The following is a 13,772-nucleotide window of genomic DNA, read 5'->3' as shown; positions in this document are numbered from 1 at the left end:
GGACTGGTTTGCTGCTGGGAGCGTGGCCAGGTGATCTGTGCGATGGACGCCCCACTCACCTTCTTGGCGTTCCACAGCAAGTCTGCCCAGGCTGCCACCTTCCGGGGGTTGCTGAAATCCGCGTCGGACAGCAGCAGGCGTATGTCCTTGGGCAGCTGCTCTAGGAATGCCTGCTCAAACATGAGGCAGGGTGTGTGTCCGTCGGCCAGAGACAACATCTCATTCATTAAAGCCGATGGAGGTCCATCTCCCAAGCCATCCAGGTGCAGTAAACGGGCAGCCCGCTCACGCCGTGAGAGTCCGACAGTCCTTAGGAACAGGGCTTTGAATTCAGTGTACTTGCCGTCCGCCGGAGGAGACTGTACGAACTCCGCAACCTGGGCCGCTGTGTCCTGGTCGAGGGAGCTCACCGCGTAGTAGTAACGAGTGTCCTCTGAGGTTACCTGCCGAACATGGAATTGGGCTTCTGCTTGCTGGAACCATAGGTGAGGTCGTAGCGTCCAGAAGCTTGGCAGTTTCAATGAAACTGCATGAACAGATGCAGCGTCGGTCATCTCCAGTCCAAAATCGTTTGGACCGTCGGGGTCACCAATTGTAGCGGTGTGCTACACGCAGCGCTAAAATAACGACACGGAGTCGGTAAACTGCAGTCAAAGATAATTTTATTCGAACTTCACAGCCTTGCTTTAAAGCCTCCCTCATCCCGCCCTCCCCAGGCGCGGATGCTCCAAGAGACACGTACTCACAAACCCCCTTAGGCTTTTCTCCCTTTGTTGTGGACCTTGCCTTTGTGCCGGCGCGCTGGCTATTTGTGAGTGTGCTAGGAAGTGGGTCACCACACTATCATGAATGCAGGTACAGCGAGGTGGCCATTGCTGAAATAGACTTGCGGCCGGTTTGAAGTGGTGGGACCCCGGCCCAGGCCTAAAGTGAAAAATGAACTGGTGTTTGGCCAGCTTAAGCACTGAGCCGGTTTAAAAACATCAAGGCCAAGGGCGAAGGACAAACCGGTGTTCAGCTCACTACTCCACGAGGTTTACTCAACTCGCCGCTGAACTGGTTCAGTGGCTGTGGCCTGCAGCCATCGGGCTACTGGACTGGCTTCACCCACCTCAGCACTCAGTGGCTGGAGAGTCAATTCCAGGGACTCTGCGTTCTGTGTGCTGCTTGATTACTTTCTTATTGTCTGCACGGTTTGTTTTATCACACATTGGGTGTCTGACAGTGTCTGTTGTGTGGGGTTTTTTTAATGGATTCTATTGTGTTTCTTTGTTTTGCAGCTGCCTGCTAAAAGATGAATCTCAAGGTTGTACACTATATGCATACTTTGATAATAGATGTATTTTGAACTTTAATTTTTTGCATTTTGTCAAGTATCCAGTACATTTGGATGTCCATGTCATCCTTTCTTGTGAATGATGTAATTGACAGCCAACCACCAGCCTCTCAGTTTCACTGGCCCCATTACTGAGACCAGATGTTTTAATTAAGGACAGGGTAGGAAGGTGCTTCAGACATGCTAAAAATACCAGAGCAAGGAATGCAATGACTAAAAAGTTTTAAAAACAGCTGTGGAAACAGTATAGTAAGGTCAAGGTCACCAGAATGGAATTAACTCTTCGCTGCCTGCAACATCATTGATATCATAGTGCCAGAGCAAACGTACCTCAAGATTGTTACTAAACAAAAATTCCCTCAGTCACAAGCCATCGGATGACCGTAAGACACAAAGATTTTAATGAAGTGCCTTAAAGGAGGAAAGGCTGGTAAAGTTCCAGTTTATTTTTGGGAGGGTGAAGGGGAATTGGGGAAATTATAAGACATGACAACCAATAGAGGAAATTTTAATTTGGAGATGACCAAGATGCCAGAATTCGGGGTTTTGCGTGAGTGAAACTGAAAAGGCCAAGGCATGTAGGCATCATATTAATTGCTTAAACTTCAAACAAACCCACAACTGGTTTCTTTTGCGACATTCAGCACTCACCCTTCACCAAGTTTCTCCAGCACATCAAAGACTTCCTCTGGCTGCTTGGTCAGGCTGTCCTCGCTTAGTTTCTTCAGAGATCTGTTATTGGGTGAAGGAAAAACACAATGCATCAGAAATGTGTCACAATATTGCACAAGTTTAAATTTATAAAAGTTAAAAGGATATAAAAGTCAAAATTTCCCACAACTGTTCAGCCTGTTCATCATTGAACTCCCCCACTATCAAAGTATTTATGGTGAAGGTTTCTGAATCAATATGTACAAGAGAGCTTGATTTAAAACTCTAAACCCAATCTCTAATGTAGCTTTGAAGGATTAATGCTGGAGTAATAAAATGGATTCAACAGTGGCTAGATGGGAGATGCCAGAGAGTAGTGGTGGATAATTGTTTATCGGGATGGAGGCCAATGACTAGCGGGGTGCCTCAGGGATCTGTTTTGGGCCCAATGTTGTTTGTAATATACATAAATGATCTGGATGACGGGGTGGTAAATTGAATTAGTAAGTATGCCGATGATACTAAGATTGGAGGTGTTGTGGATAATGAGGTGGGTTTTCAAAGCTTGCAGGGAGACTTATGCCGGTTAGAAGAATGGGCTGAACGTTGGCAGATGGAGTCTAATGCTGAGAAGTGTGAGGTTCTACATTTTGGCAGGAATAATCCAAATAGAACATACAGGGTAAATGGTAGGGCATTGAGGAATTCAGTGGAACAGAGAGATTTAGGAATAACAGTGCATAGTTCCCTGAAGGTGGAGTCTCATGTAGATAGGGTGGTGAAGAAGGCTTTTGGAATGCTGGCCTTTATAAATCAGAGCATTGAGTACAGAAGTTGGGATGTAATGTTAAAATTGTACAAGGCATTGGTAAGGCTAAATTTGGAATATTGTATACAGTTCTGGTCACCAAATTATAGGAAAGATATCAATAAATTAGAGAGAGTGCAGAGACGATTTACTAGGATGTTACCTGGGTTTCAGCACTTAAGTTACAGAGAAAGGTTGAACAAGTTAGGTCTCTATTCATTAGAGCGTAGAAGGTTGAGGGGGGATTTGATCGAGGTATTTAAAATTTTGAGAGGGATAGATAGAGTTGACGTGAATAGGCTGTTTCCATTGAGAGTAGGGGAGATTCAAACGAGAGGACATGATTTGAGAGTTAGGGGGCAGAAGTTTAAGGGAAACACGAGGGGGTATTTCTTTACTCAGAGAGTGATAGCTGTGTGGAATGAGCTTCCTGTAGAAGTAGTAGAGGCCAGTTCAGTTGTGTCATTTAAGGTAAAATTGGATAGGTATATGGACAGGAAAGGAGTGGAGGGTTATGGGCTGAGTGCAGGTAGGTGGGACTAGGTGAGATTAAGAGTTCGGCACGGACTAGGAGGGCCGAGATGGCCTGTTTCCGTGCAGTGATTGTTATATGGTTATATGGAATGATGGTTAACTGATCCAGACTCCACATCCTAGATTCACTTTCAAGGATTCTCAGTATTATTTATTTACTTTAATATTCACATGATTAATCTTCCTTTGCACATTGGTTGCTTGTCAGTACTGTGAATTCCATTTAATTGGGCCATTGGTTAATCAGGGCAATCACTTATTTGGGACAACTCTTAAGAACAAAAAACTAATCCTGAGAAAATAGTCAGGATTTCCTTCGTTTATTTGGGACACTCTGCCACTTACTTGGGGCACGATACTGTCGCCCAAGAGTTTCTAACCAGCATCAGCTGCGTGCACTTGTGTGGCCGTTAGACACTGAACCCTGCTAGAGTGGTTTCAGTTGTGAGTGCTTGTGTTCAAAAAGCAAGACAATTCAGAACTGTTTTACTCACTGCAGTTTCAAGCATTCAAGCTTTGAGATGCCAGAAAAGGCGAGGAGTGAAAGTGAAACAATTCTGATACCTCAACAAGTTAGGAGCTATGGAAAATCTTAAAGAAATCAACATCATCAACTTGAATGTTCCAATGAAAATGCAGAGTTAGAGGATGTAATCATTGACAGCGTTGTAGGCAATCTATTATCTACCCTAGGTGTCCACGGCAATTTTGTTCATTTACAGTCAATCAAAAGAACACAAATTTTTCTGTCAATAATTATTTAGTAATACAGTTTTATAGTACTGAGGTAGCATTCACAGTGTGCTAATTTGTTCTGTACTTTATTTAAATACATTATTTGTTAGTCAGGTAAATGGGTAATTTGTGTTCTTTATATCTTTCTAACTTTTTCCATGAAACTTTGGCTAATTGAGGCAGCTACCAGAAGAGTAAATGAGGTGAACAAAAGGAATACATTTCTCCAGGAATTCTGCTAAACTAGGGACAAAGTATATGATGAGGAAGGAGGACACAAAGGAATATTTGTGTGGAATATACAAATCTCCAAATACTAACTTGGGATTTTTTTTACTACACTACACTCCTTCTCTGCCATCTGTCCCACACCCCACACCCCTCCTGTAGTACTCCACCCTCGCCATCCTTTTGCAAACTCACTCTCCGCTCTCTATTGACAAATACAATACTGTGCAAAAGTATTTGGCAGCCTAAATATATGATATATAATATTATTTATATATATATATACACACACACACACACACACATATATAAGAGAGATAGATACACACATAAAAACTGTAAACCTTAATTATTTATCTACATTTCTTCTTATTATTATTATTTATTCTTCTTATTCTTATTATTTATTGTTTCCTTATGTATGCACTGCACTGCTGCCACAAAACAATAAATTTCATGGTATATGCCAGTTATATCAAACTTGATTCTGGTTTATAAGTTTGGTGCAGATCTCTTATACTGGAAGCCCTGTTTTTAGACCGTTTGATACTTGGCTTCCTTCTGGTACCAGTTCCATTTTGTGTTAATTTTTTATAGACCCATCCTTCACCCTGGTTTCTCTAAAGGAACCAAACACATTTCGGAGTTATGGACCATATGCCTACTGGGCTGCTTCTGGCTGGCTTCTATTTTGATCATCCACAATGAGCAGGCGCTGGACCATCTGGCATCTCTTGAGAAATTGAGAGTGTGAATAGAGATGCCATCTGACGTGTTTCTGTAACCAAAACTGGAGCTGTTTTGCAGAGCGGAGAGAGGCCCTGTACACACCAAATGATGGGCAACTCTCATAGATGACAGATTATCCACTTTAGCTTCCCAAACACTGGTTCTCACATGCACATTCATCTCCTCACCTTCTCACAGGCACCCCACTCACTCCACTGCCGTACCCCGTTTATTTTATTGCTTATTTATTTAGCAATATAGCACGGTAACAGGCCCTTCCAGCCCATTGAACTCAATTACACCCTACTAGCCCATACGCCTTTGGAACGTGGGAGGAAACCTGGGCACACGGAGGAAATCCAAGAGGTCATGGGAGGAACACAAAAACTCTAAAGGCAGCAGTGGAAATTGAAACCGGGTTGCTGACACTACAACGGTGTTACACCACCGTGCAACAGCACTGCCTGTGACCAACTGTTTTCTGTCCCTTCTTCCCACTCCCACACCCATGCAGGTTAATCCCCCTCCAAAGTAAATAAACAACCAGTAGCTGTGACTGCTATCTATGGGAATCCGCTGTGCGCTAACCATCTCCAGCAATACAAATACTCGCCAAGGGTTTAACGTTATTTTACACAAAAATACAGGCAAGAAGAAAAATGTTTATCTGCTTGGGAAGCAACACAGCTGGAAACAGTATTGCTATTAAAAGTAATTTAGAGAAGTTACACCTCCTCACAAGTCAAGCAAGCACAGCAACATCTACACTTTCTAAGGATTTCAATGTGTGAAATACCCCACCTCGATTCTAACCACTTTCTACAGGAGCGCCATTGAGTGTCCCGTCTGTCTGCATCGTTGTGTGGTACAGAAGCTGCAAGGGATCAGACCGCAAGACTCGACAGAGGATAATATCAAACTGCCTAGAGGATCACCAGGGTCTCCCTCTTCCCATGTGACATTTACCATAAGCTTTGTAGACAAAGGGCTCAAAGCATTGTTGAGGATCCCAGCCACCCATCCAACCACCTCTTTGACCCACTAGCCTCAGGAAGGAGGTACAGGAGCATCAGGAGTAGGACTGCCAGACTGGGATACGGCTTCTTCTCCCAGGCTGTGAGACCAGTGTACCCTGCCACCACTGAGGTCTTGTTACTAGGACAGTCAGCTGTTTACCTGTGCTGTGCTTTTATATACATTTTGAATTACATTTTATTAACTTATCTAGAATCAATATTTTGATTCATGTGCTGTGTGTGATACAGGTATTGTGAGTAATCTGTGGTCCGTTTTTTCATTTGGTTGTATATATGTACGGTCAGATGACAATGACCTTGAACTTAGTAATATTGTAGAGATCTCCCATTTAGACAAGCATCCAGTACTTTTCAAAGAACAGCAGGGGACAGAGGTGTCCTGAACTATATCCATCCCTTCACCAACAGCGTTAAATTAACAATCCCACCATGTATTCTGCCTTTGACGGCAACAATATTTCATGTTTAGAAACACAAGAACAGTCATGGTAGTATAGTAGATAGCTCAGCATCAGTGTTCAATTCCGGTAAAGAGTTTATACGTTCTCCCCAAGACTCACAAGTTTTCTCCAGGTGCTCCAAGCTCCTCTCACGTTCCAAATACGCAGAGTTATGGTTACTGAGTTGTGGGCATTCGGTGCTGGCATCAGAAGTGTGCAGGCTGATATGATTTGACGCATTTCACTGTATTGTACATGTGACAAACACGCTCTCCACTACACATCTATACAAGTCTGGAGAGTATACTAACTGGCAGTATCTCAGCCTGATATGGAAACATCAGTGCCCTTGAGTGCAAAATCCTACAACAGAATATCGCATTAATGGTAAGATTCTTGGCAGTGTGGAAGATCAGAGAGATCTTGGGATCCGAGTCCATAGGACACTCAAAGCTGCTGACTCTGTGGTTAAAAAAGCATACAATGCATTGACCTTCATCAGTTGTAGGATTGAGTTTAGGAGCCGAGAGGTAATACTGCAGCTATATAGGACTTTGGTCAGACCCCACTTGGAGTACTGTGCTCAGTTCTGGTCGCCTCACTACAGGAAGGATGTGGAAGCCATAGAAAGGGTGCAGAGGAGATTTACAAGGATGTTGCCTGGATTTGGGAGCATGCCTTATGAGAATAGGTTTTTTTTCCTTGGAGCAACAGAAGATGAGAGGGGACTTGATAGAGGTGTATAAGATGATGAGAAGCATTGATCGTGTGGACAGTCAGAAGCATTTTCCCAGGGCTGAAATGACTAGCAGAAGAGGGCACAGTTTTAAGGTGCTGGGGAGTAGGTACAGAGGACATGTCAGGGGTAAGGTTTTTTTTAAATATAGAGAGTGGTGAGTGTGTGAAATGGGCTGCCGGCAACAGTGGTGGAGGCGGATACGATAGGGTCTTTTAAGAGATTCCTAGACAGGTACATGGTACTCAGAAGAATAGAGGGCTATGGGTAACCTTAGGTAATTTCTAAGGTACGGGCATGTTCGGCACAGCTTTTGGCCGAAGGAGCTATATTGTGCTGTAGGTTTTCTATGTTTCTATGTAACAAGTAGTGGATCAAGCCCAGTACATCACAGGTAAAGCCTTCCCAACCACTCAGCCGTCACAGGGAAGCAACATCAGGGACCCTCACCACCCAGGCTATGCTTTCTTCTTGCTGCTACCATCAGGAAGGTGATAGAGGAGCCTCACACCACCAAGTTTAGGAACAGTTATTATCCCTCAACCATCAGGCTTTTGAATCAGTGGGGATAACTTCACTCACCGAAATGTTTCCCCAACCTAAAGGTTCACTTTCAAGGACTCTTCATCTCATGTTCTTGACCTTTATTATTATTTCCTTCCTTTTGTATTTGAAGTTGTCTTTTGGACACTGGTTAAACGCCAAAATTGGTGTAATCTTTCACTGATTCTATGACAGATTGAGTTATTTTTGTTTATTGAGATACAGCTGGGAGTAGGCCCTTCCGGCCCTTCAAACCGCACCGCCCAGCAGCCTCTAATTTAACCCTAGCCTAATCACTGTACACTTTACAATGACCAATTAACCTACTAGGCAGTATGTTTTTTGGCTTCTCCGTGGATTGTCACCTTGTCGTGGTGGAGAGGCTTGTGTGGTCCTGAGATCCCGAGAGTGATGCTGTCTGGAGCTATGCTCCTGATAGGGTCATCCATGGTGGTAAGGTTGAGGGTGAGGTCCCTGACAAAGAACAATCCAACCACGACCTCAACGGCGGAACAGGCAGACGAAGTTACTTTGAACTCAATGGCTGTGAAGGCAGACGAAGGCTGCAACAAATCCATCAGCTCCAATCGTCATGGTTTCCATGCCACTGCAATCAGTTGGTTGATTTGTGAAGTATCCTGTGCTTCTTGGAGTGCAACATCAAGTACACGTTAAACAAATACACGCACAAGTGTCTTCGCTCTGTGGGAACGGAACAAAGACCATCATCCTCGGCCTCAAGGGATAGCCACGACAATGTTTTTGGGAGGAAGCCGGAGCACTCAGAGGAAACTCAGACAGTCACAGGGAGAATGTACATACTCCTCACAGGCAGTGATGGGAATTGAACCCGGTTGTTAGTACAGTAAAGCACTGTGCTAACTACTACACTACCATGCCGCCCCGACACCTTACTCATATCGAGTATGCCCACAAGAAAATGAATCTTGGTGTTGTAATATGGTGACATATATGTACTTTGATAATAAATTTACTTTGAACTTTAAAGCTAATCTTTAATCCTTAGAAAGTGCCTCTAAGATGCTTCGTAATACTTCACACCAACTGAAACTATTTTCCGTTTTTAAATATTTTAATTAGTTAATTGTTGACCTCAGAAATCCAAAAAATCTTCAAAAGATTGAAAACTTGGAAGAAACCTCAGGAATTGATTCCAGAGATTTGAGGGAGGTGGGAATGCAGTCTTGGTGACAGACTGAAGTTGATGTGTTCTCTTCAGAATAAAGAAAATCAAATTGAGATTGGATAGAGGTGTTTAAAATTGCTACGGGTTTGAAATAAGTAAATACAAGGGAAACAATTTTCAATGACTTTCAGTTTTCAATACACAGAGGACACAGATTTAAGATGATTACCAAAGACATCGGGGAGGCAAAAAGGAAATCCCTTTTCACACTGCATTTTGTAACTAGGTGCAGCCACTGTCTGATTATCACCACTATGTGCCGTGTTGAATGATGTGGGCGATCGTGGTTTCATGACCATGACTGTTCTTGGCAAATTTTTCTACAGAAGTAGTGTGCTACTGCTTTTACAAGACAGGTGATCGCAGCTATTATCAAAACTTGAGAGAGATTATCAAATAACCAGGACTTGGGGGGTGTAGTTTAGGAGACGATGGTGGCTAACAGCGACTCCTTTGTTTGCATCTTTGGAAACAGCTCTACTGTATTCCTTTCTCTAATATCTCTATTTTACACTTTCGGGGCTCTTTTGAAGACCCTGACCTGGAGTTACACGCTGACTTCAGTTCTTTACAGGAATGGGAGCCGCTCTCGGGGTCTCAAGACTGACCACTATTTGATACATCAAGGATGCGGCCTGGAAGATCAGAGTGCCTTTGGAGTTTCGGAACTTCGTGGCTCTGGAGGCGGCCGGATCTAGGTCGGTGCCTCTGCAGGAAATCAGTGTGTCGTGGGAGACGGAAGATCGTAAGCAGCAAGCTGGCTGCTGGCTGTGTGCTCAGAGACCCGAGTTCTTTGGACACAGAACTTGGAAAAAGCGATGCAATGGCCCTTTAACATTGTAAATCAGCGAGTTGTTTGTTATGTCTCCCCTCTCGCTGTAAAACAAAGATACCTCTTTTTCCCTTATTGGGGGGGGGAGAGAGAGAGAGAGAGAGAGAGAGAGGAGGGGGGAGGGAGAGAGGGGGAGAGGGGGGAGAGGAGGGGAGAGGGGGAGGGGGAGAGGGGAGAGGGGGAGAGGGGGAGAGGGGGAGAGAGGGAGAGAGGGAGGGGGAGAGGGAGAGGGAGGGGGGAGAGGGAGGGGGGAGAGGGAGGGGGGAGAGGGAGGGGGGAGAGGGAGAGGGGGAGAGGGAGAGGGGGAGAGGGAGAGGGGGAGAGGGAGAGGGGGAGAGGGAGAGGGGAGAGGGAGAGGGGGAGAGAGAGAGAGAGAGAGAGAAAGAGAGAGAGAGAGAGAGAGGGAGGAGCCTGCGGTATGTCAAATTACCAGCTGAAAGAGTGGTATTTGGGCTACTGCAGGTCTATGTCTCTATTGATGCTTTGCTGCACGCTTGAGTGCTCGTTGGGGGTGGGGGGGGGGGGTGCCGATGCTTATTTTGTTGACAGGGGAATGACTGCTTTGCTGCTGCTTAAGTGTGGGAGGTAGCAGCTGGAGTGGTTCTTTGGGGTTGTCACTCATTCTTTGGATCACTTCTCTGATTTTGTGGATGGTTATGAAGAAGAAGAATTTCAGGATGTATATTGTATACATTTCTCCGATATTAAATGTACCTTTGAAACTTACAGTATGTACCAGCTGCTCATACGACCATCCACCACCTAATCCCATGGCTTCAGGTGAGCCTGGTATAGTGGGGGGGGGGGGGGGCTAAGCAGGTGCTACACCTTGCCCAAATGTGACCTGCAGCAGCTCACGGCCACTTCATTAGGTACACCAGCACACCTGCTCGTTAACGCAAATATCTAAATCAGCCAATCATGTGGCAGCAACTCAATGCATAAAAGCATGCAGACATGGTCAAGAGATGCAGGAGTTGTTCAGACCAAACATCAGAATGGGGAAGAAACACGATCTAAGTGACTTTGACTATGGAATGATTGTCGGTGCCAGCAAAGATGGCTTGAGTATCTCAAAATCTGTTGAGCTCCTGGGATTTTCACACACAACAGTCTCTAGAGTTTACAGAGAATGGTGTAAAATAACATCCACTCAGAGGCAGTTTTATGGGCAAAAATGCCTTATTAATGAGAGAGGTCAGAATGGCCAGCTCGGCCCGAAACATCAACTGTACTCTTTTCCATAGATGCTGCCTGGCCCGCTGAGTTCCTCCAGCACTTTGTGCACATTGCAGAGAATGGTCAGTGTTTCAAGCTGACAGGGAGGTTACAGTAACTTAAATAATCATGTGTTACAACAGTGGTGGGCAGAAAAACATCTCTGAATGCACAACACGTTGAACCTTGAAGTGGATGAGCTACAGTAGCGGAAACCCCCACTGATTTCACTCCTGTAAACAATAAAGTGGATCTCAGGTATATAAACCAGAGATCCTGTAGATGCTGGAAATCCAGAGCAGCACACACAAAACATTGGAGGAACTCAGCAGGTGCAGAGAAAAAGACAGTCAATGTTTCGGCCTGGTGAAGGGTCTTGGTCAGGAAAGGAAACTGTTTATTCTTCTCCATAGACGCTGCTCAACCTGCTGAGTTTTTCCAGCACTTTGTGTGCATTGCAATGATTCAAGCAGTCTTTGCAATTCCTCTGTCCTCTCCAGACACCTTTTCCCTTCTATCTCAAGGGAAATAATCATTGTGATTAGTTTCAGGGCTTTGCCTCACAATGTAGAAACCACTAAGTGCTTGTTGAGAACGGCAGAATGACATGACAGAGCTTAGCAAGTCTCTGGGAGAGTAAATTTCACTGTAGTGCTGCTTATCTTATCAACCACCCGAAGAAGCAGCTGGCAAGTGTGATGACCACAGCCTCCTCTGGAGACACAGGAAAGACGTTAAGGAAATGTAATCAACTGCTTATCACTCCACCTACTAGAATTAACCAGCCTCTAACAGCAATAAATTAGGATCCTCGCCTGTAATCTAGCTGAAATTGGCACTTGCAGAACATTATCAACATTAAACACTCCCAAATGAGCCATTCTGCATACTGTACAAGTGGATGGACATCAGAGTGCTTCCTGTGCCTTCTCACTCTTGCATGGCGAAAGCACAGACACAAAGCCACAGCAAGGTCACAAATATATTGCCTTAACCCTCCCAATCCCCAAGGAACTTCAAATGAGACCCAATTACAGGTTACCGTAAGCAGAGTGTTTTACTTGTCTTTACCTTAACTGGAGCACAACACATTGTAACGAGTGCAAATCAAATTCATTTTTAGATTAATAATTAAGTCACAATTAAATTGTATCTAAACTGTGTTTTCCACTCACAGCGATATGGATCCATAAGCAAAAATTGTAGAAAGCCTAAGAATTAGAAACAACACACACAAAATGCTGGAGGAACTCAGCAGGGCAAGCAGCATCTCAGCCCAAAACGTCAACTGTTCTCTTTTCCATAGGCGCTGCCTGGCCTGCTGAGTTCCTCCAGCATTTTGTGTACATTGTTCTGGATTCCCAGCATCTGCAGATGTTCTCTTGTTTGTGATAGAATTAGAAACATTTCAGATTCCTACAAAGAAAGTGCTCAGTACAGGAAAGCAGAATTTAGCAAAAATGTACATGTACAAATTGTAAAGATGTCTATATACAGCGACTGTCTCCTCTCTCGCTGTGGAGAGGGATATCTGTCTCTCCCTTGTTAGAGACCAAGACTACGGGATATGAACAGTTAGTTTTTGTCTCTCTTTGATCTTTGCTGTTGTCTTTCCAGCCCTTTGAGCCACGCCGCCCAGAAATCCCCCGATTTAACACGAGCCCAATCTCGAGACCGTTTCAATGGCCAATTAACCTACCGACCGATATGTCCCTGGACTGTGGGAGGAAACCCACATGGTCACGGGGAGAGTATACAAGCTCCTTACAGGCAACAGCAGGAATTGAACCAGTCACTGGTACTATAAAGCACTGTGTTAATCACTACGTTACCGTGCCACTTGGACAACATGCTCCAGGTGGGGTGGGGGGGGGGGGGTCTGTTATAGAAATTATTGGGAAATAAGGAAATGGAAAATAAATTAAACATATGTTCTGCCTAGCTACATGGAAGATGGCACAGCGGACTCTCAGCAAGAGGTGGCTATGCCGATAGTGATTACGTAGATGCCCCAACAACCAATGCACTTTTCATTTTTATTTGCACAATTTGTCTTCCTTTACATATTGGCTATCTTACTATATCATTTTCATAAATTCTATCGTATTTCTTTATTTTCTTGTAAATTCCTGTAAGAAAGTGAATCCCAAGGTAGTTTATGGGGACATATAGTGTACTTTGATTATAGATTTAATTTGACTGCATTTTCCAAATCTCCCTGGGTGCCAGTATGGTTCTCACAGATTGGACGGTAGCCAATATTGGTGGCATCAGTTAGTCTTGTGAGACCATGGATCTAAACCTTTAAAGTCTTCTCCAGGGCGCAGGCCTGGGCATGGTTGTATGGAAGACCAGCAGTTGCCCATGCAGCAAGTCTCCCCTCTCCACAACACTGATGTTGTCCAAGGGCTGATACAGCTTGGCACCAGTATGGTGCCAATGTGCCCCTACTAATTAAGAAAAGGGGTGAGACTAAAAAGAACTATAGACCTGTTAGCTTGATTTCAGTCACAAGGATAACACTAGCATCTAGAAAGTGGCAACAATCAATCTAGAAAATCATTTTATAATTATATGGTAAACATAATAATAAGACTGAGTGGAATCTATGCAGATTCATGCAAGGTGATACATATTTTGAAAATTTATGAATTTTTTAGGGTTGGAACTAACTGAATAGACATCTGGATGCAGTAAATTTGCACTTCCAAAAGGCACTTAATAAGGTGCTATTAAAC

The 13,772-nt window shown here is 44.1% G+C and overlaps 1 protein-coding gene across 3 annotated transcripts in view; it reads right to left on the bottom strand.

Moving 5' to 3' along the window:
* The window catches only part of LOC132399972 (serine/threonine-protein kinase 3/4), a 331,476-nt gene that overhangs the window by 279,830 nt on the left and 37,874 nt on the right, over positions 1 to 13,772 (bottom strand). For all 3 annotated transcript variants that reach the window (XM_059980968.1, XM_059980970.1, XM_059980969.1), the window contains exon 2: positions 1,988 to 2,068. In XM_059980968.1, the coding sequence (XP_059836951.1) occupies positions 1,988 to 2,068 (81 nt within the window). The remainder of the gene's footprint in view (positions 1 to 1,987; positions 2,069 to 13,772) is intronic.

The sequence above is a fragment of the Hypanus sabinus genome, chromosome 9 (assembly GCF_030144855.1).
Source record: "Hypanus sabinus isolate sHypSab1 chromosome 9, sHypSab1.hap1, whole genome shotgun sequence".
NCBI lineage: Eukaryota > Metazoa > Chordata > Chondrichthyes > Myliobatiformes > Dasyatidae > Hypanus > Hypanus sabinus.
The sequence above is the reverse complement of the archived record's forward strand: the minus strand, read 5'-3'. Positions and strand labels throughout refer to the sequence as shown.